The 23,226-nt window shown below is 34.9% G+C and overlaps 1 protein-coding gene across 2 annotated transcripts in view; it reads left to right on the forward strand.

Moving 5' to 3' along the window:
• Positions 1-13,593, forward strand: part of KYNU (kynureninase) — a 110,717-nt gene extending 97,124 nt beyond the window's left edge. For both annotated transcript variants that reach the window (XM_042952391.1, XM_042952392.1), the window contains exons 11-14: positions 1,953-2,005; positions 3,912-3,997; positions 10,094-10,324; positions 12,424-13,593. In XM_042952391.1, coding sequence (XP_042808325.1) covers positions 1,953-2,005; positions 3,912-3,997; positions 10,094-10,324; positions 12,424-12,561 — 508 coding nt within the window. In that variant the 3' untranslated portion in view covers positions 12,562-13,593. The remainder of the gene's footprint in view (positions 1-1,952; positions 2,006-3,911; positions 3,998-10,093; positions 10,325-12,423) is intronic.
• The last annotated feature ends 9,633 nt before the right edge of the window (positions 13,594-23,226 follow it).

Raw genomic sequence — 23,226 nt, forward strand, 5'->3', positions numbered from 1 at the left:
CATCCCCTCACTTTCAATCTGAAGGTGTCCTCAGGTCTAAAATGAGTCTCTTGTAAACAGCATGTAGATGGATCTTGTTTTTTTTTACCCATTCTGATACTGAATGTCTTTTGATTGGAGCAATTAGTCCATTTACATTCAGAGCTATTATTGAAAGATATGGATTTAGTGTCATTGTGTTATCTCTAGGTTTCATGATTGTGGTGATGTCTCTGGTCCTTTGTAGTCCTTGCAGCATTCTACTCACAGAGTCCCCCTTAGGATCTCTTGTAGGGCTGGTTTAGTGCCCATGAACGCCTTCAGTTTTCATTTGTCTGGGAAAACTTATATCTTTTACTATTCTGAATGACACCCTTGCTGGTTAAAGGAATCTTGGTTGTATATCTTTCGTATTCAGCACATTGATTATTTCTTGCCACTCCCTTCTGGCCTACCAAGTTTCAGTAGACAGGTCTGCTACTACCCTTATGCATCTATCCTTGTAGGTTAAGGCTTGTTTGTCCCTAGCTGCTTTCAGAATTCTCTCTTAATCTTTGTATTTTGTCAGTTTCACTATGCTATGCCATGGTGAAGACCTATTCTTACTGAATATGAAGGCAGTTCTCTGTGCCTCCTGGATCTGGATGTCTGCTTCCTTCTCCAGATTAGGAATGTTCTCAGCTATAATTTATTCAAGGAAACCTTCTGCTCTTTTCTCTCTCTCTTATTCTTCTGGAACTCCTATGATACAGATATTATTACATTTAACTGAATCACTTAGTTCTCTAATTCTCCCCTTGTGGTCCAGTATTTTCTTATCTCTCTTTCTCAGCTTCATCATTTTCCATAATTTTATCTTCTATTTCACCTATTCTCCTCTCTGCTTCCTCTATGCTTGCTGTAACTGAATCTAGTTTATTTTGCACCTCACTTACAACATTTCTTCATTCATCGTGACTTATTTATTTGTTCCTTGATAGGAACAATTAACCATTGTAGTCTTATATTTCAAAATTTACTATATTCACTCACATATTGTCTGTAACCTTAAAAATATTTTGCCCAGTTCTAACAAAATGCCATGGAATTTTTTATTTTGGCAGCATTAAAACTAAATATTTATTGGGGCACCTGGGTGGTTCAGTCAGTTAAGTGTCTGACTCAATCTAGGCTCAGGTCATGATCTCACCATTAATGAGACCGATCTCTACATCCGGCTCTGCATTGACCGTGAGGAGCCTGCTTGGGATTATCTCCCTCCCTCGCTCTCTACCCCTCCCCTGCTCACTTGCATGTGCTTGCAGCTTGCTCTTTTTCTCTCTCTGTCTCAAAATAAATAAACTTAAAAAAAAAAACTAAAAATGTATTTAGGTAGAACAGAGTATCAGAAATATTGAATTCATATTTCCCAAATTGTATATTTTTCTTTAAATTATTTTATAATTCTTTTCCTCTACTATGCACACACAAATGCATGTATATGATTTTTCTAATTTCTTTATCTCACTAAAAAAAAAGCAGTCAATTTCCTTAGGAAATTCTTCAAAAATTTTCAACAATTATATCAGTTATTTTTACACCATTTTTCTTTAGGGAGCTTGTTGTGAAAAATATTTTATTGTATTAATTGTTTTTTTCTTTTTGAGCTTTTACTTTTGTTTCAAAATCTAAAAAAATTTTAAAAACTCAACATTTTTTGTTCATTTTATTTTAAGCAATAAAATATCATTAAATATAGATTTTCAGATGGTTTAACTTTACAAAAATTATACAGTTATATGATAAATTGATTTTATCCTTTTCTTGATAAGGTTATAAATATTAATTGCCTTATGATATCATATAACATATATATGCCTGTATATTTGATGAATCACAACACAAATGACATTCATATATAGGGTCCAGATTCCTATATTAATTGCAGTTATTTTTGTAGACCAAAATATCTAATGTTGTTATTTATGTTTTAGGCTAGTGGGATGGTTTGGCCATGAACTCAGCACCAGATTTAAGATGGATAACAGTAAGTGTATTCAGTTTCACTTCACAAGTCATTTTATTTTACCTTTATTTCAATTTTCATCTGTCTTTGTATGGCATGTAATATACATGCCTCATGGAGAGTGCACTTTGAAAATGCCACTGAGAATTCTTAAAATAAGAAATGACATTTCCAGAGTGTAAGACTAAGTGTTTGTAGATTTTAGCATCATTTCGAGTCTATCCCTCTGTAGGGAAGTAAATGGAAATGAGTTGTAATGTATAGGATTCATATCTCATCAATATTGAGTACCCAGAACATCAGGAAGTGAGGACAGGAAAGAATTTTTGGCTTGTAGTCAGGCCCAGAGAGACTTGGATGTCAATTCTACTTTGCTGCTTAATAATTTTGTGATGCTGCACAAATTATAACTTCTCGGGATTTTTTTGTTTTTTGTTTTATTTTCCTTCTTGCATATCTAATGTGAATAATAATATCCAATTCAGGGGTTGGTTTGGGGGTAAGACAAGTTCAAAGCTGTAAACCAAGCAGCACATAGCAATGCTGTTTAATAAATGTTCACTTTATGTCTCTCTTTTTCCAATTTTTCTTCCTTCTGTGGCTTTTGCCACACACGAAACAATGGCAGTTGAACCCCAGCAGGTAGAAATGAAATTTCAACACGTGCAGGGTTCTCCCAAACTGCCCTGCTTCTTTTTCCTGAGTGACTCCCATCTTCAATCATGTGGGATACAGAAAGCTTCATAAGTGTTTTGAGAGTCTTCAGTTCAACTTGACCCTTCAGACTACTACTAACCTGAGTTACTATTTTAAATATATTCATATTTGCAAAAACCAAGATGCAAAAGATCAAGATGGGCTCTTCCAGTCAAATCAAGAAACCTGCATTTTATCTTGGCTGCTGGAATAGTTAGCTCTGTTATGCCTGTTGCCTACGCTCTTTGTGTTGGCTTTTCTTATCTGTAAATGGGAGAATTGGACTAGATCGAGAGTGGGGAAAGTTTCTCTGTGAAGGGCCAGAGAGGAGACATTTTAAGTTTTGGGGGCTGTACTGTCTGTGTGGTAAATGTTCAGTTCTGCCATTGTAGTGCTAAAGCAGTCATAGACATACATAAATGAATGAATGTGGCTATATGTTCCAATGAAACTTTATTTACAAAAACAAGTCAAGAGCCACATTTGGTCCTCAGTAAATAGCTTGTTGAGCCCTGGATTAGATGCATCTCTAAAGACCTAGAATGTTCTGATGCTCTTTTAGTCAGTTTTAGCTTTAATTTGATCTCCAGCGAGCAGTCTTAACGCTATTGGACTTAACTTGCTACTATTCAATCTAATTGATTCTAATTAGGATAATACCTGCTATTAAATTACCTTTTAAATATATCATACTTAGGCAGATCATTTTTTTAAAAGCCTTTTTATTGTTATTATTTTTTTCCCTAGGAGAAGCCACTTGACCTAACAATACTAGTGCTAGAAGTCACCTTCATAGGTCATTTAATTTATATTCCTGCCTTTGGATGACATTACAATTACAAACTATTAAAATTTTGATTTTTTTTTCTCTCACTGGTATGGTTTCATAGTAGAAAAGCAAAGCATGGGGCAGGTTAAGGAATGCTGGCTTGGGAGTGTGGAAGGACAGAGAATGAGGTATAGAAAATCTTCTTTAAGAGGTCATTTTTTTATCTCTAAGGGCTCTAGTATTTGGTAGGCTGCTAAGAAAGTGGGGCAGGGGAGAGAGACATTGGAAGTGAAGGGGAAATATGCCAGTATTCTAGGTCCACAGAGATTCTCTTAAATAGCTCAGAAATCTTAGAAATAAAAGTTTTTAAATCTTATTCTTCTACTACAGTGTCATAAAAAATCCATGAAGGACACTTTTTAAGGTACATTCTATAAAAATGACATGATGTTAATTTTTCAGAACTGCAATTAATCCCTGGGGTTAGTGGATTTCGAATTTCAAATCCTCCCATTTTGTTGGTCTGTTCCTTACATGCTAGTTTAGAGGTAAGTGAACTATGCTTTACCCTTCTCATATCTTTACCTTTTTCTTTACCTGACTGTGACATGTTGTAGGACCATCTCTGCTAAAGAGCAAGATTAATGTTCATTATGTATAAACAATGGTCAAAAGCTGGTATTCTCCTTTAGGACAGTGACTCTGTGCTAATTGACATCTCTTATCTATGTGTCCAGCCCCAGCACTGTGCTTGGCACATAATAAATGTTGTTGGCACTTAATAAATGTTAATTGGAACTGATTTGGAGATACATATTTTTAGTTCCTCTTAGAATTTGTGTGACCTTAAATAAGTTGCTTAATCTTCTCTTGGCGTCTCTGTGACAAAATAAGCATGCAATATTTAGTTCTTGATTATTTCACTCATTCAACATTTACTTATTAGGAAAGTATTATGTGCCAGATATTGTTGTGATTACTGGAGACTCTGTTTCTTCTGGTTCTGTGAGTCAACGAACTCACCAAGTGCCATATGATAGAACTATAGGAAGACATACTTTAAGGAAAAAAATACAAATAATCAGAGTAAACCAAAGAATAAGAAAGGTTGTCTCATAAGGTAAATGGATTTCTTTTTTTTTACTGGAGTGTCTATTCCATCATATTCTTGTATAATCTCTCTACTGTTACTGGCTCAATATATATTTTTTAGTAAATGAATGATTTTAGTTAAAATAACATTAGTTTCACCCTAAATAATAATATCCAAAGAATCAATTTGGTTTCCAATATTTATATCTACCTTTCCATCTATTTATATAGATATATAGATACCTACCTTGTCCTTTTATATCTATATTATATTCATATCCATATCAATATAGCTTAATTATTTGATATTAATTAATTTCAGAATGAGACTAACTTGGGACATCTCTGTGGTTCAGTTGATTAAGCATCTGACTTCGGCTCATCTGATCTCATAGCTGGTTCTTTTGAACCCCATGTCGGCCTCTGGCTGACAGCTCAGTGCCTGGAGCCTGCTACGGATTCTGTGTCTCCCTCTCTCTGCTTCTCCCCTGCTTATGCTCTGTCTCTGTCTCTCTCTCTAAAAAATAAATAAAACATTTTAAAAAATTAAATAAAAAGAGAATGAGACTAAATTTATTTAAGGAAATATATATTGTAAATAATTGTATCCTTATATAATTAATAATAACATCAATACACATATTAAGTAAATATACTTATATACATACATTAAAGTAAAATATATTTTAGCTAAATGTGTTTTTTTTTTCTAACAGAGATTTTAAATATATAGGTATTCAAAAAAGAATTTGACTTTTTTAATTTAAAGTCTTTTAAAATCATCTGGTTTTTGATATTTTATGAAATTCTATTGTGGAGTGTTCCAGGATGAATGACTAGATAAAGACTTCCAAAATCTCTAAACCTAAATTTTAGGATTCTGCAAACACATATAGCAGTTTCTCACTTTGGCCACTGGATGGCAATATAAAGTACTTTTTTTTTAATAGAACTTCACCACTGATAGTGGTAATCAACTCATTTCACTTCATCTCAATTTAAAGACCATCTACTCAATGTGGCCACTAGATGGAGCTTGTGTTGTTTTCACTTTTTGGCAGATTTTTTTTTTTTTTTTTTTTAACTGAAAATAGACCCAGTAACAAGATTTTTCAGCCAGTGGGAAAAAAAGTTTTTAAAAATTTTTGAGGGGTGAGGAGGGATAGAATCTGCTTAGCAAGTCAGATAATGGTATTTGAATTATTTTTATAATATCTATTCAGAGAAAACTTCTGTTAAACGTTTTAAAATGATACACAGTTTTTCTCATTTTGCAAGTTTGTCTCAGGGAGAAGGTGAGTTACCATAGGAAAAGCACCCAGGTGTGCCTTAGGAAGAACTGGTACTTGACGTTTTGTCCTCTGATTTTCCTTACCTTTGCAAATGAGTTCTCAGCCAGATCTGGAAATTTTCTTTTAGACACTCTAACTTTGGTATGTTTTCACAGTGGGTGGTGTCAGGTACTTACCCCTTCTGCCATGAAAAAGAAGTCACATTCTCAATTTTCCTGCCACTAGTTCCCTAGGCTAGCCTTGAATGATAAAAAGCTTGGAAGTATTTATCACCGTATTACGCTGTATTGTAGTCACCTAGACAAGGTTTTTATTTTCAGCTGGAATCTGAAGATTGATTGATTTTTTTTTTTCTTTAACATCTAAACAAATAACAAAAGGATCCCAAAGGCCACAAGAGTGGATATGTACTTCTCTTACTGCTTAAGTATTTTTCTGGAGCCTCTTAGAAATATCTTAAGTAAATGGTGCTTGGTGGCTCAGTTGGTTAAAGCATCTGACTCTTGATTTCAGCTCAGGTCATGATCTCAGGTTGGTGGGATGGAGCCCAGTGCCAGGCTCTGCACTGTCAGCCTGGAGCCTGCTTGGGATTTTTTCTCTCCCTCTCTCTATCTCTGCCCCTCCCCTGCTCATGCTCTCTCTGTTGCTCAAAATAAATAAATAAAAACTAAAAAAGAAAAAAGAAAGAAATACTGTACTTAAGCTATTCACTGCTAAGCCTACATTCTAACCAAAATTATCATTAGGTAAGCAAAAGTTGTGTTGAAGAAAGTGTTGAAATTCTTCCTCCCCATCATAAATTGCAAAATTCTGAAATTACAAAACAATGCATGTCATTCTTCTTATTCTTTACCTAACTGTTAAAATGTTCTACTCCCTCGATGCCAAGTGGGTAAGCATCGTTGTGGCAATCATATTGCTACTGTGCTTAAGTTATTGCATTGAAAGAATAGGTGATTGAAAAAGTTTGAATCAATGAGAGAAATATGCACGAATCATAGTGCCTGTCTTTGTTGTAGCTACTTCTCTTTCAAAAAATATTCCGCATAGTCAAATACCAATTGGAGGAGAGATTCTAAACTTAAGAATCAGTGTACATGGATGGATATGATCTCAGTTTTGCAATACAGTGATTTTTTACAAGTATTAATATGGTTTTGTTTACAATGACATGTGCCTCCAGTTGATTGATAACATGAAAAATAGCACCTTGTAATCAATTTCAAACTGTCCTTTGTTTATATTAGTGGCTCTTAATCATTTGTATTATATATTTATATGGTACAAATTTATATGGTAAAATATGGTACAAATTTTACATATAAAAATATGTGGATCAATAGAAATTAAGGTAGGAACAAGGAGGCATATACTCTATCCCTCACTGAGGCACCAAGTATGACCTTAGACAGGTGACAACTTTCTCTTTACTATATATATACTCTTGAGTTCATTTGTCTCATTTTTAAGATGAAGATGTTTAGACCAGAGTATTTCAGAAGTCTCCTCAATCTTTTCAATTGCTAGCTTGAAATTAAAAACACATCTATTTTATTTTGTAGGGTCATACTTGCATGCAATGATAAGTAGACAATTTTTAGAACATTTCAGTATATGAATTTATAATGAAGTAAATAGCTCCAAAATACAAAATTAGAGTGTTCAATTAAAATACACGTCAAGTAGGGCACGTGGGTGGCTCAATCACTTAAGCGTTCAACTTTGGCTCAGGTCATGATCTCACATTTCATGAGTTTGAGCCCCACGTTGGGCTCTGTGCTGATAGCTCAGAGCCTGGAGCCTGTTTCAGATTCTGTGTCTCCCTATCTCTCCGCCCCTCCCTCCCTCATGTGCATACAGGTTCTCTCTCTCCCTCTCTCTCTCCCTCTCAAAAAATGAATAAACATTAAAAAAATTTTAAATACAAATCAAATAAGGAGAAATGTACTATGTGTTTCCTCAGAAAGTTATTAGGCAGCCAATTTTAAGAACTGAAGAGAAAAAAATGCAACAATTGAAAATGTCATGCTATACTTCTTTTTCCTGTTTAAACTTATCTAACTTATCTAGCTTTGTATTCTTTTTGCTCAGTAAGAAAAATAACCCGAGTAGTTGAAACTCTGCCAAGAATTGTTATAAGCTGAATATTTTTAACCTACAGTTTTCATTTTTTTATTTAAAAAAATCGTCGTTTCTCAATACTGAAAGCATAGAAATAATGAGAAGCTAAAAAGAAAAGAAGATATTTATTCTATTCTCCAGTTAACTCCTATTATCCCCTCTTAATATTTTTATGTGACGCCTCAAAAGAGACCTTTACACCCTCTGACAGGATTTTAAGAGTGCCTCACCATGCAGCTGCCCTTACTGTGGTTTAATGATGGGAAATGGTTTCATATTTTAAAGTTATTTCATTATCAAAGAGTAACAGTATGTCAAAATTGAGACCGTCATAAAAAAATTTAACTTCAGTTTCTAGTTATCAGAGAAATCTGCAAGAACAAAATCTCCTTAAAAAAAAAAATAACAACAATAAAGTTAAATAATATTCCCCCAAGTCTTACTAACCTATAAACACAAATGAAATATCATTAAAGGTAGTACTTCGCACATTGCTCTTACCTGTCTCTTATGGGGCTTATAGTAGAAGCAGAAAGTTTTTCAGAATTATTTATAAATGAAATTTACCTTGAATTACTATTAATGTCCAAAGAGAAGATTGGAAAAATTCCTCTCCTATTCTTTTATTCCTATCCTGGCAACCAAACCACATGTGGGTGGTGCCTTGCCTGTCCCTGCTCCTGCCCTTTACGAGATTTGGTTCTAGACCCAGGCCCTCTTGATCCAAACAGGCTTCTGTCTTCTGAAGAATGTCTTCTGAAACAGACATCAAACCCTACTTGTAGCAAACTGTTTCTCTTCCATAGTCTGCAACATCTGGCTGCAGAGAGACAGATACCATTCTATCCTGTTTCTCTTCTTTTCCTTGGGTACTGTTACCATCAGTACAACTCCCTTGGTCTCCTTCAGCCAAATCCATACCTTTCATGCAATATAGGTCATTTGCCCAAATGGTTTGAGTTCTATTAGAATGCCTGCTCACACATGCCACATGTATATACCAAAATAACTATTTTCACAAGCTTCATAAAGTCTAGATGTCACTGAGTGACCCTATCTTAGCTCTGTGGCATAACATGATACAGAAAAGGGATATTAAGTGACATGCCAGTGCATCACGCTCTGTTTGCAGTTCATTCAGTTCTTATATGTAGGATATATTTTTAAACTCTACTTGACCTTAAGAGATAAGCTAGAAAAGCATGTCTGTTCTGACCTCTAATGTTCCAATACCAGTTATTGTGTGCACTTGTCACTCATCTTAATATAAGAAACTTCAGGCAGCAAATGGCAGTATTTTCACACCAGTGCTAGAGTTTAGCAGGGGAAAAAATGATGAAAGAAGGAAAGATAAAAAGGAAGAGAGAGGGAGGAAAAGAGAGACAGAAAGACACAGAGAGAGAGAAGCAAACCCAACTGCCTCAGTACTAACATATGTATTATCTAACAGAAAAAAAATTGATCATAATCAATTGGGACATGTTTTCACTAGTTTTTAGTGGTGAAAGCCCAAATATATATGTTCATTGAATAACTATGGTTTCATGGTTTGTTTCCCTGACTGACAAAACTTAGCTTTATTATTTAACTGTTTGTTTGCTTACTGTTATGCTGGGGAGATTTAGGAATTAGTAAAAACAATTATAAATAATGTTGATAACACTTCCTTCCATATATACACGGGTGTTTAACTCTTATTATACTTTGGTGTGGACCAAAATACTTTGTATCAGAATCAAAAAAAAAAGTCTTCTTGATTATGATTGTGTAAAATGGCTTTGGGGAAAAGGTTTGACTTTCATGATCTTTAAATGCATTTATTAAGGTATGTTTTACTTGTACTAATTATACTGAGCTAATGTAAAGTAACTGTATAGGAACACTATAGTACCTTACTTTTCCTTCTTCTTTAGCAAGTATTGTTTAAATGACATTTATACAGTTTTTCTGTCACGGAAACCTTTCCATTTGGCTTTTAATGGCCAAGCATTTAATAGAGGATATGTTTTTACAAAGGATAGTCTAAAACGGGATGTTTTTGGAAAGGTCAAAAGGGCACATTTCCTTTTTTCAGTTAATTTTTGCTTCTTTGCAGATGTAAACAAGACACTATTAATCTGATTGTTTCTCATTCTGTAGATCTTTAAGCAAGCGACTATGAAAGCATTGAGGAGAAAATCTGTTTTGCTAACTGGTTATCTGGAATACATGATCAAGCATTACTGTAACAAAGATAAAGCAGATACCAAGAGACCATTTGTGAACATAATTACTCCATCCTGCATAGAGGACCGTGGCTGCCAGCTAACACTAACCTTTTCTATTCCAATAAAATATGTATTCCAAGAACTAGAAAAACGAGGAGTGGTTGTAAGTATATCTCTTGCTTTGCTACCAGGTTTTCTCTCTGGGTGGCACGTTGGGGTTCTTTGGTTAATTCACTGTTGCATGTTATTTCATGAGTCAGTTTGATAGGATAGATTATGTGTCAGCTAAGCATGTGTCACTGTGTTAATTGAAGGGCATAGAGATCTGTCATTTCTGATAAAAGGGATAAAAGGGAAGAAACCACAAATTTTGGATAAGGAACTAGCCTTCCATAATTTATTCATTCTTTTTATTACAGTTTGAGCAGGAAAAAAAAATGGTTTCATCATAATCAATTAGGAGATGTTTTCCCTAGTTTTTAGTAGTGAAAGCCCAAATAATATATGTTGGTTGAATAACTAGAATTACAGAACATAATATGGTGGAAGAGGAGGAAAAAAATCAGTCTTATTTAGTTGTTTGATTGAGCCAAGTCATTTTCAAACCTGTCATTTTAGTCAGAAGAGAGCTGTAAACACATCTCAGGGATGTTAACATTGTATGAAATAATTTTTTTTTAAACGCTTGGACCTAAGTGGTCATTCTATTCTCTTGAAGAAAATAAATGTTAATAGGGTGATTTCAGGAAAAATGGTGGTCGTGTATCTATTTCCAGTAACCATGTAATTTAGGAATTGCTCCACTCATGTCGTTCTCTCTCTCTCTCTCTCTCTCTCTCTCTCTCTCTCTTTTTTTAAAAAAAGAGCATGAGTTGGGGCAGAGGGAGAGAGAGAATCTTAAGCAAGCTCCATGCTCAACATGGAGCCTAGCCTGATGCAGGGTTTGATACCATGACCCTGGGATCATGACCTGAGCTGAAATCAAGAGTCAGACACTCAACTGACTGAGAAACCCAGGTGTCCTGGTCCACAAACTCTTGAGGAGAGGTTATCTCAGATTCCAGAGGCACAAATCCATATGTTAGTGTTCCAAGTCAATTTCTACCATTTGTAAGCTGTGTGTTCCTGGAAAGTTTGCTCACATCTATTGGCTTGAGTTTTCTCATCTGGATTTTGGGTGCAAATTACTTGTCTCCAAAATTTGTTATGGGAATTAAATAGCCCAGCACAAATAAACAATTTATTGTATTGTCTAACCCATAGTGAGGGTTTCTTAAAGATTAATAATAGTGATCTTCAGGCTAGACCAAATTATCTGGGTCCATTTCATGACATTTCAGGGATACAGCCAATTCTTTACCTGTGAGATTAGGGATTAGAGGATTATGCAAAAATAATTGACTAAAACTCTCTAGGTGTCAAAGAGGTTATCATTCATTTCTTTTTTTCATTTTTATTTATGTATTTTTGATTTTAAAGAAAAAGTGAGAGAGAGCACAAGTGGGGGAGGGAGGCAGAGGGAGAGAGAGGGGGGCGGTGGGAATTGAATGTTAAGCAGGGTCCATGCTCAGCAGGGAGCACAATGAAGGGCTCAATCCCAAAACCCTAGGATCGTGACCTGAGCCAAAATCAAGAGTCAGATGCTCAACCGACTGAGCCGCCTAGCACCCCATTTTATTTGTTTGTTTATCGACTTTTATTTTTAAGGTTCTCATTTATTCTTTTATTTTTTTTTTATTTTTTAAGTTTTTTATTTATTTTGAGAGAGAGTGAGAGCACAAGGGGAAAGGGCAGAGAGGAGAAACAGAATCCTAAGAGCCTGCACAGAGCCCAATGTGGGGCTGGAACTCACAAACGGTGAGATCATAACCCAAGCCAAGATCAAGAGTAGGACACTTAGCCGACTGTGCCACCCAGGTGCCCCTAAAGTTCTCATTCATTTAAATGTGCTCAAGGGTTCCAGGCTCTTAGAGTCTCCCCACAGATAAATTGCATACATGACTTACTGGATGCTTCAAGAGGATGAATGCTGAAGGAATGCACTTTGGTGGATCCTCATGATTTTCACTCATATTTTAACTATTATTAAGAGAAGAGTTCAAATAACACAGAAACATTGTATTTTACTAAAATTAACAAAAGCCTTATATATTAAGTTTTAGGGAAATCGGCATGATTGCTTTATGCAGTTTTATCTTGAATGTAGATTTTCATTATGTGAAAAGTGCTAACATTCCTGTGGCTTTATTTTCTCCACCACAGTGTGACAAGCGGGATCCAGATGGCATCCGAGTGGCTCCAGTTCCTCTCTACAACTCTTTTCATGATGTTTATAAGTTTATCAATCTACTTGCTTCTGCACTTGACTCTGCAGAAACAAAAAATACCAGTGTTCTCTAGAACAATTTAAGTAGTACTAAGAGCTACTATATTTTATTATTGTTGTTCTTATTTTAATCATTGGAAATTTTTTCAAAACCAATTGCACATAACTGGCAATGAATCATTTAGTTTACAGAAAGATCTGATATATTTTCTCTAAATGTCTGGGGTTCTGAGGTATCCACATGTCTGTTCAATTTCTCCATGCGTGGTGGATCAAAGTTTTCATTGGTCCAAGTATTATGTATACAGTCTTAGCTAGCTGTCACATTTCATGGTCAGTGAATGTTTTATGTTGATTTAATTTATAATTTGACTGACAACTTCATAATATATGTGCAATTTTTTGTGTCAATTTTAGAAATGTCGCTTTAGTTTTAATTTACCAAAGAGGTTCTTATAGTCACTGTAATTTCGCAGTCTGATATATGTATGATTTTGCAGTATTCCATCCAACTCTAATCTAAAGAACAGAAAATACATTTTCTAGGGTAGTAGCTTTCAAATATTTTGACCGCAGTCCACACTAAGAAATATGTTTAATATCAGATACCAGTATTTATATGTGTTTATGTCTTATTTTATTGATTCTAATATACAAACTTCTATCATATTTCAACATCTGTGAAAGAAGAATTTTTTCAATTTTCAATCAATGATTCTTACATTGCTACTGACCATTCTTTCATGTTACCATCCTTGACATTAGCACGCTTCTCACAATGAATAGATAGCATCTTAGATATGATATTTTTTAATGGTATATGTACCAAAAGCAAAAGTTTCATAAATCATTAGTGCTCTGCTAGTTATTATTCATTTTATCTCATCACATCAAATTCTGGTTGAAACTCATTGAACCTGTTTGCCCACCGACTCTTGGATCCTAATTCATTTTTCAAGGTTGTCCCTTTTTTTAATGTTATCACTATTGCTTTTTTGTTTGTTTGTTTGTTTGTTTTAATGGGAACCTCTCTTAATAGAAGGCTATTTTTTAAAGAGTTTATTTATTTTGAGAGAAAGAGATAGAGAGTGTGAGTGGAGGAGGGGCAGAGAGAGAGAGCAAGGGAGAGAATCCCAAGCAGGCTCCACACTGTCAGCTCAGCTCCTGATGTGGGGATCGATCTCCCAAACAAGGAGATCATGACCTGAGCCAAAATCAAGAGTCAGGACACTTAATGGACTAAGCCACCCAGGTCAACCCTCCACCCCCCCATAGAAAATGTTACTCTGTCTCTGAAACCGTGAAATAAATCACCCCAAGATATTGGCAATTGAGAATTAGAATTAGCAAATCAGAGCTTCATCTCTCAACCTCTAACCCAAATCTATGGCCCTTTCTTTCCTCTAGGAAAACTACAGTTACACGCAGCCCTGTTGGACTTCCCTGGTTTTCAGTTGTTGATACTGCAACCACTACTCATGAATTGGCAAAACAGTCTACATTTATATACACGGGCAGCAAGAAAGAGTGACTGCAATGTAATCATTGTCCCTGATGAACAAATTTGAATGGAAATAACTTACACAACCGCTAGAGTTAAATAAAAAGATGCAGGACTGACACCAATGCCAGCAACTATTGATATTTATTGAATAGTCACCACGTACCATGTATTGTGCTAATCTAGTTATACATTATCTTACTTATTTGAGTGGTTGCATAACTGCTTTAGCAAAGCTGCCGCCTCCAACTCTTGGCAAAACTCATCTTTGTGGATGGAAAAGTTCTCAAAACCCTAAAATTCGACTACATACAACTTCATGTAGGAGAAATCGTTTTGAAGCTCACAGATGTAAGCAAAACAGACATGGTTTCAGCTCTCAGGGAGCATGTAGCTTAGTGGGAGAAATGGGTAGTAAATATATAAACACCCAAGTAAACATATGATTACAAACTGTAAGTTTTATGAAAGAAAAACAGATGATACTGTAAGAAAAATCTCAAGGGTATTAATTAGATGGTCAAGTAAGGGGAGGTATATGGTAGTGCTTATAACTTTAAACTCTAAAATATCAGGCTAATCACATTAAAATTGCATCAAGTTATACATACAAACCATTTAAAGCATACTCAGCACTATGTCATGCGGGTTAAGAAACAAAGCATTAGAAATTCCCTTTCTCCCTGCTTGCATTCCCATTTCTCCCCAAATCCAGACATAACCATCAAATCATATTTTGTGTTAACCATTTCCTTACTTCCATTGAAGTATTACACCTATGTATGCACCATAAAATATATATTAGCTGATTTTGCTCGTGTGTGAACTTCATGTAAATTTAATTGTGTTGTTTATATTCTGCCTCCTTTGCTCAGTGTCAGGTTTTTGAGATTTATCCATTTTCATCCATTTTCATTGCTGCTCAGTGTTCTCGTATATATTTGGGGTTATTAATTTATTCTACTACTAGTGAACATTGGAATTCTTCCCAATATCTTTAATATTGCAACAATGCCGCTACTAACATTCTTGGTACACAGATTCAAAAGTTTGCCCAGGACATAATAACTGTGAAAATGTCAGGTCAAAGGACCCACACATGTTCAACTTCACTAAGAAGTAGCAAACTCTTTTCCAAACTAGTTGTACCAGTTTCCATTGCAACCAATAGGAAATAGGAGATCTCTTCTCTCAATCCTTGCCGATAGTAGCTGTTGATTGATTGCCTTTGTTACTTATGCAGACTTACATAGCCAGGGTGATTACTAAAATAACAGAAAGAATGTTATTCAGTAGAACAGAATGAATGTTCTACTTCAACACAAGTAGAAGGAGAAACAGAATGAGGAGATACACACACACTGCTGTTTATGCTTCAGAAACCATCCTTAATCTATGGATTGAGACAAGACTAGAGTATTACCTGACTTTTACCCTTGCTCAGCCCTTTCCCTCCCAATATTCCCTCTTTCATAGTTTTTTCTGATGAGCATTCTTTCAAAAAAAAAATATATTCAAACATTGCTCTTTATTTCTAGGAAACCCAATTTAACAAAGCATTGCCTTCATCTACTGCTAATAACCATAAGCCTTTTATAGTCCTATATTCAATGTCTGATAAATTTCAGTTCTGTTTCTGTTGTTTTTCACAAATAATACTTGTTTCCTTGTGTATATTGTGCTTGTTAACTTTAAACTACTCATTTATATTGACTCCTTTGGAATTCTTTGAGAACTGTGTTAAAAGTCTTTCCAAAGATATTCATTTTTGGTTCTGCCAATTTCTCAGGGTCATTTCTGACACCAAAACACTTAAAATTTTTGTTTTCAGGTTTTTCAGATCACATGGATAGTATGAAATTGGATGTATTAATCCTCTTGAGGGCCGATTTATAGTTACAAACTCTCTGAAGATACTAATTTTTCTTGCTGACCTTTTACATGTTGTTTGGTTGCCAGCATTTTAGAGGGCTCTTCCATCAGTTTATTTATGTGGTCGGTTCTAAACTTGTTCAATGTCCCATTTAGTTATCAGCACTGAAGCGCAATCACTCTAGGATGTGGCAGACACTTTTAGGATGCAACACATACTTTTACTTTCTAGGTTTCTGCTTTTATTTTATTTTGAGGTTTTTAAATTTTCTTACTTTCATGCCATCTCATTTTAAAAGGCTTTTTTTTTGCCATTGATTTTTATTTGTGTTTTCAATAATTTAATCCCCCACGATATGCTCTAAACTGTCATGAAATGTTTTATGACCAAAAAGGAAAAATATTATGCACTTTCTGTTTTCTCCATAGAAAGTGAATTGTGCTTCTTAATAACTCATGCACATTTATATAAATACAATTCTTTTACAGTGATGCCCTTGGGAGTTATTGTACTACATAGAGCTGTTTGTGTAGCACTAAATTATACTTATTATACAAAACTGACTGTGGAAAAGGCTGGGTGTGAGGTCAATAACTAAATTTCAAATTAAACAAGTAAACTTTTTCTACAGTTATTTTCTTCTCAGTAACTTTCTACTTACTGTTGAGTTCAAAATTATGTGAGTTTATATTCAAATTGTGCTATGCGTTTGTTCCATAAATTGAAATTGCTAGAGCATTGATTTTGAAGTAAATGGGTTTTTGCATCATCTAAAGAAGGAAACCTGCAAACACCCTGAAAGCATCATATTATAAAGCACAACATTGGAAATCACTGGATTAAGGCATCCTGTAATTAAACTGATGGGTTTGATGCTTATGTGGGTCATTAGCATCTGTATTCCGTGTTTTCAAAATGTCAAATTTGTTTCCTGCCCTCTAGTAGCATTGTATTTTAATCTCAGCAAGATGTATTTTCTTATTTTTTTTTTTAACATTTTAATTCATTTTTGAGAGACAGAGAGAGAACACTAGTGGAGTAAGGGCACAGACAGAGGGAGACACAGAATCTGATTCAGGCTCCAGGCTCTGAGCTGTCAGCACAGAGCCTGACATGGGGGCTAGAACTCATGAACCGCAAGATTATGACCTGAGCTGAAGTTGGACGCTTAACCCACTGGGTCACCCAGGTGTACCAAGATGTATTTTCAAAGGGCAAAATAATAAAGAGGATTATTATGAACAAATTAATTTAAACATTTATGATGTGTTTTGATTTATTGCAATAATTTTCTTATTAATGCTCTTGTTTTCCAATTTTTGACTAATCAATATGACTCCTGAGTTCTTTTGATATTACCTTTTTTGATTTTTTTTTTTGATATTTTTATTGCTTTTGGTGTGCAAAGATGCAGGCTCACCTTGTATATATCCTACCTCAACCTTGACATCACTTATTTCTCTAAGAATATCCAGTTCCTTTGGAGGAAATGGTATTTAGTAGCCATAATCTTAACAGTTAGAGTGCTCATTATAGTCTAGTTAATCATAGTTTCCAGGATTTTCAGTTGACAGAGTTACATAGCTTTAAGAGAAACTATATCTTTATTTCATATTCATATTTTACATTCAATATAAGAAAAATATTTTTTATTTAACTTAAATTTATATTTTTATCTCTTAATGTAGAAAATTTTGGTGCTATAATATTAATTACTAGTGTTATCATATGTAATATATACTATAATTATCATATGTATATGTACATAGTCTTAGAATTAATAATAACAAATTATGAACAACATTATTAAAGCATTTTAAGTACTTTGAAGCTTTTTTTTTTAAATATCTTAGCCTACATCTCACCAGGAATAGTAATTCAAATTCCTGTGTTTTAAATGTGTATTATTTTTTGAGACAGAGAGCATGAGCATGGGAGGGGCAGAGAGAAAGGAGGACAGAGAATCTGAAACGGGTTCCGTGCTGACCGCAGCAAGCCTGATGTTGGGCTCAAACTCACAAACCGTGAGGTCATGACCTGAGCTGAAGTCAGACATTCAATCAACTGAGCCACCCAGGTGCCCAACAAATTACTGTGTTTTAGAAGCAATGTAATAACTTCTCTGTATGGTTATAGCACCAATTGCGTTATATAGTTAGGTTCAGTACTTGGGAATTTTTTTTCAGTTTTCTTACATTTTCTTTAAATTTTAAAGTTTAGTTCGAAATTGTGTAAAATACTTAGATAATTTAAACTTTAACTATTCAAAGCAAGATATACTCAGAAAGGCCTGGATTCTGTCCCTAGTCCTCTCACTGTACTCCCTCCCACTATCCATAGTATTTTTTCATGTTTTGATTTATCCTTCTATTACTTTGCATATACAATAGAAGTCATACTTATATGTAGAATCTAGGTAAATATATGTGTGTATTGCCTATACATAATATATGCCTATAATATGTACATATATTATGTATATGTGTATATAACTATATATGATAAATAAGTATAATAACCAAGTATAATATATAAATAATACCTATATATAATCTCTAGGTATATATACTATAATATTATAATTATAACACACATTTCTTTCTTAGATAAAATAAATATAGTAGCATATTATAAATATGATCTAGTTTTGAAAAACATTTCTTTATAGAAAATTATAGTTAATACTTAAGAGGAATAATATAATCAGAAAATAATTATTTTCAACTCTTAATATAATAACTGATTCAGTCAAAGATCAAACATTAAAGGAAAATTTAATGAAAAAATACGTAGTGGGGCATCAGATTGTCACCATTTGAATTCACTGATTAAAATTGGTACCACTGTACTAGACTGTCACTGTATCCCAGGTGTGGTACAATGTGAAGCAGACAGCATCACTTACAAGTTTTCTCAGGGGTTTATAAGCCTGAATCCAATCAAACTTTTAGGGCTATTTTCAAGTCTATAAAAATTGTAGAGCATAGAGAAACAAGTTAGTGATCCCACAAAGGAGCAAATATGGGGCTTTCCACCTGACAGCAAATTGGGTTTCCTCAATAAGTCAGTGGCATGAACTGGGGACAGGTGAAGGCAGAGGGCCCGGTCTCTTAATTGTGAGACTAAAGTGACATAAGCAAATGTAATTTGTGGACTTTCTTTGGATCTTGACTCAAAGACCAACTACAAAAACACATTGCTGGGTGAATTGACAACATTTTAATTGGGAAGGAATTTTTATTCAACTTGTTAGCTGTGATAACTGTACTTTGGGTGTAAGAAGATATTAATATTTCTAAATATATATACCCAGTACATGAGAATAAAATGATAATACAAAGTCTGGAGTTTGCCTTGAAATTCCTCTGCCTCTCCTCCCCTACCCTTCCCCCCCCCCAAAAAAAAGAACACTGACAAATAAGTTACCACAAACTTAGTGGCTTAAATCAATAACACATTCATTATCTTACAGTTCTGTAGGTTACAGAACTGTTTGGTTCACTGGACCAAAGTTGAGGTTTTGGCAGGTTTCCTTCCTGGATGCTCTTGGGGAATTTCCTTGCCTTTTTCAGCTCCTAGAAATTTCCCATATTCCTTGGCTCTGGTTTCCTTCCTCCATCTTCAAAGCCAGCAGCGTTGCATCTTTCTGATACATTTTTTCATAGTCACACAGGTGCTGACTCTACTTTTCTGTCTCCCTCTTCTGTTTTCAAGGGCTTTACTCTTCTGTATCTTCCACTTTCAAAGTTTTTTGTTATCACAGTGGGCCCAACTGGATAATCCAGGATTATCCCTCTCTTACAGTCAATAGGTTAATAATCTTAATTTCACCTGCAATCATAATTCTCCTCTGCCATATAATGTGAAATATTCATATGTTCTGGGTATTAAGACCTGAACATTTTTGGGGATCATTATTCTTTGCACCACAGGAAGAAAGGATGGATGGAAAGAAGGAAGGAAGGAAAGAAGGAAGAGAAAAATGTATGACAAAATCTTGATAATTCTAAAGAATTGTAAGATTGTATCTATTTTTGTTAATATTTGAATAATAAGAAGAAACAGTAAATTGTGATGACTTAGATGAGAATCCAGGACACCTGCCTCAAAATTCATGATTTTAATAGTCATGTATATAATCTTTTCGACCCTTATTCTTATGATGGAAACAATCTCTGTGCCTCCACATGTCAAAAAATTTTATCCTTAATTTCCTCATGATGGATTTTGAAAAGAACTTTATATCTTACATCGTATTTGTATATGTCTTTTCTCTCTTCCTTAATATAACTTGGTTAATTTTTTTGTATGCCCCTCAGTACTTACCACTGTAGGCTGAACACATAATTAGACTTTTTTTTAAGGTGCCATTTAAAAATTTTATTTATTTATTTATTTTTAATTTTGAGGGAGAGAGCAGGAGTGAGGGAGCAGCAGAGAGATGGGGACAGAGGATCCAAAGTGGGCTCTGCACTGACAGCACTGAGCCATATGCAGGGCTATAACTCAGAAACCCTGAGATCATGACCTGAGCTCAAGTCTGACCCTCAACTGACTGAGTTGCCCTGCTGCCCCAAGTTATTATTTATTTATTTTGAGATAGAGTGAGGGCGAGCATGTGCATGAGCTGGGGAGGGGCAGAGAGAGAGGGAGAGAGAATCCCAAGCAGGCTCCACACTCATCACGGGAGCTCCATGCGGGACTCCATCTCACAACTACAAGATCACGACATGAGCCGATATCAAGAGTTGGTCTCTTAATCAACAGAGCCACCCAAGCACCCCGACTTAGGATCTTGTAAGCAGATAATTAATGAGAAATGTGCAATTGTAACAAGTCAAATATGCTATTCCATCTTTACCTTGAGGCCGCCACTGGTTATGTCCAGTTTACTATCACATTGCATATCCTCCTTTGTCTTCAAAGGGCCTCAAAAGCCGTCCTCCATTGCCCCACCCAGAACCAAAGTTGAGAACGATTTCATTGTCATAAATCATATGAGAATAATACGTTAAAGCATGACTTCTCTCAGAAGACAAACTAACAATGAATTCCTGGGTCTCAGTTGAAATTTCAATGACATGTATTCACAATATTATTTTAGGTGAAAAGAACTGCATTTTTGTGCCAATATTTACTAAACAGAGGTCTTAATTTTCTCTTTCCCAGTATGTGGGAGCTTCACTTTATGCAGCTCTCCTTGCATTCTATTGTGTTAAAACAGCAAACTTGTCAAGAATGGAGACATTGCAGTGATATATGCAGAGTCTATGGGAGACATTTTCTCTATGGGTTAAAGTAAGTAGTTGGATCAAAGTCAGGACATAGATGCTACAGCTGGTCTAGGAAAAAATGGCAATTAAGAGGAAAAAAAAGAACAGAAAGAGAGAATCACAGACAGTCTTTTTTTAGGAGGCAACAACAGAACCAGACTGTTTGAAACTGGTAACTGACTCCAAATGTCACATTTTTCACTGAATTCTAAATAATATTGCTATTTTATAACTGTTACTTGGTTGTATTGATGGCCATATTAACTTATTTCATAACAAACTTGCTACATATATTTTTATACACTATATATATTTGTTATCTTTTTCTCATATCCTCTTCTCTCAACAATACTTAGATTAAAAAAAAAAGTATGTTAAAGGTTAGAGAATATTTCTTTTGAATGGCTTTCAGTTCACCCAAAGCTGACGCATGCATTGTGATCAGCTATGCACTTCTGCTAGTACTTGTGTGATTACTTACATTAGAAAATCTCGTTCTTTAAAGATAAAATGTAAAAATATAAAAATAAGACAACAAGAAAACGGAATGTTTTCAAATACTTCCTCTGGGAAAGTTGAGTAAGTTACAATCATTTTATTCTTTTTTAATGTTTATCTATTTATTTTTGAGAGGGAGACATAGAGAGCAGGGGAAGGGCAGAGAGAGGAGATAGGGCAGATTCCAATGGGGGGCTCGAACTCACAAACTGTAAGATCATGACCTGAGCCAAAACCAAGTCAGATGCTTAACCGACTGAGCCACCCAGGTGCCCTTACAATCATTTTATAAGGGAACAAGATTACTGTACATGAATCTGTATTTCTGGGTAATATTACACATTCATCTCACTAAAAATAATAGTAAATAAATAAAAGTGGCATAAACATAGACCCCCTAAATGATGAGGGACAAGAGTGCATGAAAGTGTCAACACACTTTTGAAGCTGGAAAGCAGAGGAAACTGGCAGCAGAAACCTCAAATATGATTCCTTGTGTGACAGAGAGGGATATTAAAGAGTGGCAATCTGACTCAGGTCAAAGAACCATTGAAATGGTTAGGAACTGGAGGTACCAGTTATTTTGGAAGGCCAGGTGCATGTGGGATGGGAAACGGGTCGTTGAAAGTCTGTAAAATTCTCAGTTGGACCCCGGATTCCTTCCTCCAGCTTGTGCAGTCAGAATATTGGATCTTTCCCGCACCCACAAAGGCAAAGTTTACTTCTAGAGAGGACAAGCTACTGTATTTCTGGGCTTAGGGACATGAGGACAGCTGAGGAGATGGATGAACCATTTAACTGAATATGGAGTGATTCAGTGAAATTTTGTATCCTAAATAGTAAAAGTCCCAATTCACTCCCCCTACTGGCTCCCAAGAAATCACACATGCACCCCAGATCATATCCTCCATCCCTCCAGCCCGCCTGAGGAATACGATTATAGATATCTCTCTGGGAAAACTGTCCAGTCCACTTGGTAAGAGCTACAAATCCTTATATTGGGTCTCATTGTGGTACAATGCTGCCCACCAATCAAAAAGTTCTGCCCCTACACAAAATGCTTGCACCTGGTTTTTAGAGTTCCAGTTTTAAAAATGAATGAACACAAAGTAGCACCACACGTTCGACAATAACATTTAAAATGCAGGATAGAATCCAAAAGAACAAACAGAAAACAAATAATACAATGGAAAACAAAAAGAAAGGGGAAAAAGTGGGGAAAGTTATCGTTAATATCTTCCAAGAGAAAAGAAAAGCCATGGAACAAGAAACCTATGTACTTAATGAAGACAGAATGCAAGGAAAAGCTCTTGGATCAGAAATTAAATATTCAAGGGAAATTTTGGAATAAAATTTTGAGGCATTATCTCAAAAGTAGAACAAACAAATTATACAATTGTAAGATTACAAAAGGTCAACACCTAAGGATAGTTAAAAATGAGAGAACAGATAAAATAGAAAGGAGAAAATTAAAAAAAAAAAAGAAAGAAACTCTTCAAGAACTCATCCTAAAATAAAGATATACTTTCAGAATAAAGAGGCTCATTGAGTAATAAACATAATAAATTAATTTTTTTAGTGTAAATCACAGGGA

The sequence above is a fragment of the Panthera leo genome, chromosome C1 (assembly GCF_018350215.1).
Source record: "Panthera leo isolate Ple1 chromosome C1, P.leo_Ple1_pat1.1, whole genome shotgun sequence".
NCBI classification, from domain to species: Eukaryota; Metazoa; Chordata; class Mammalia; order Carnivora; family Felidae; genus Panthera; species Panthera leo.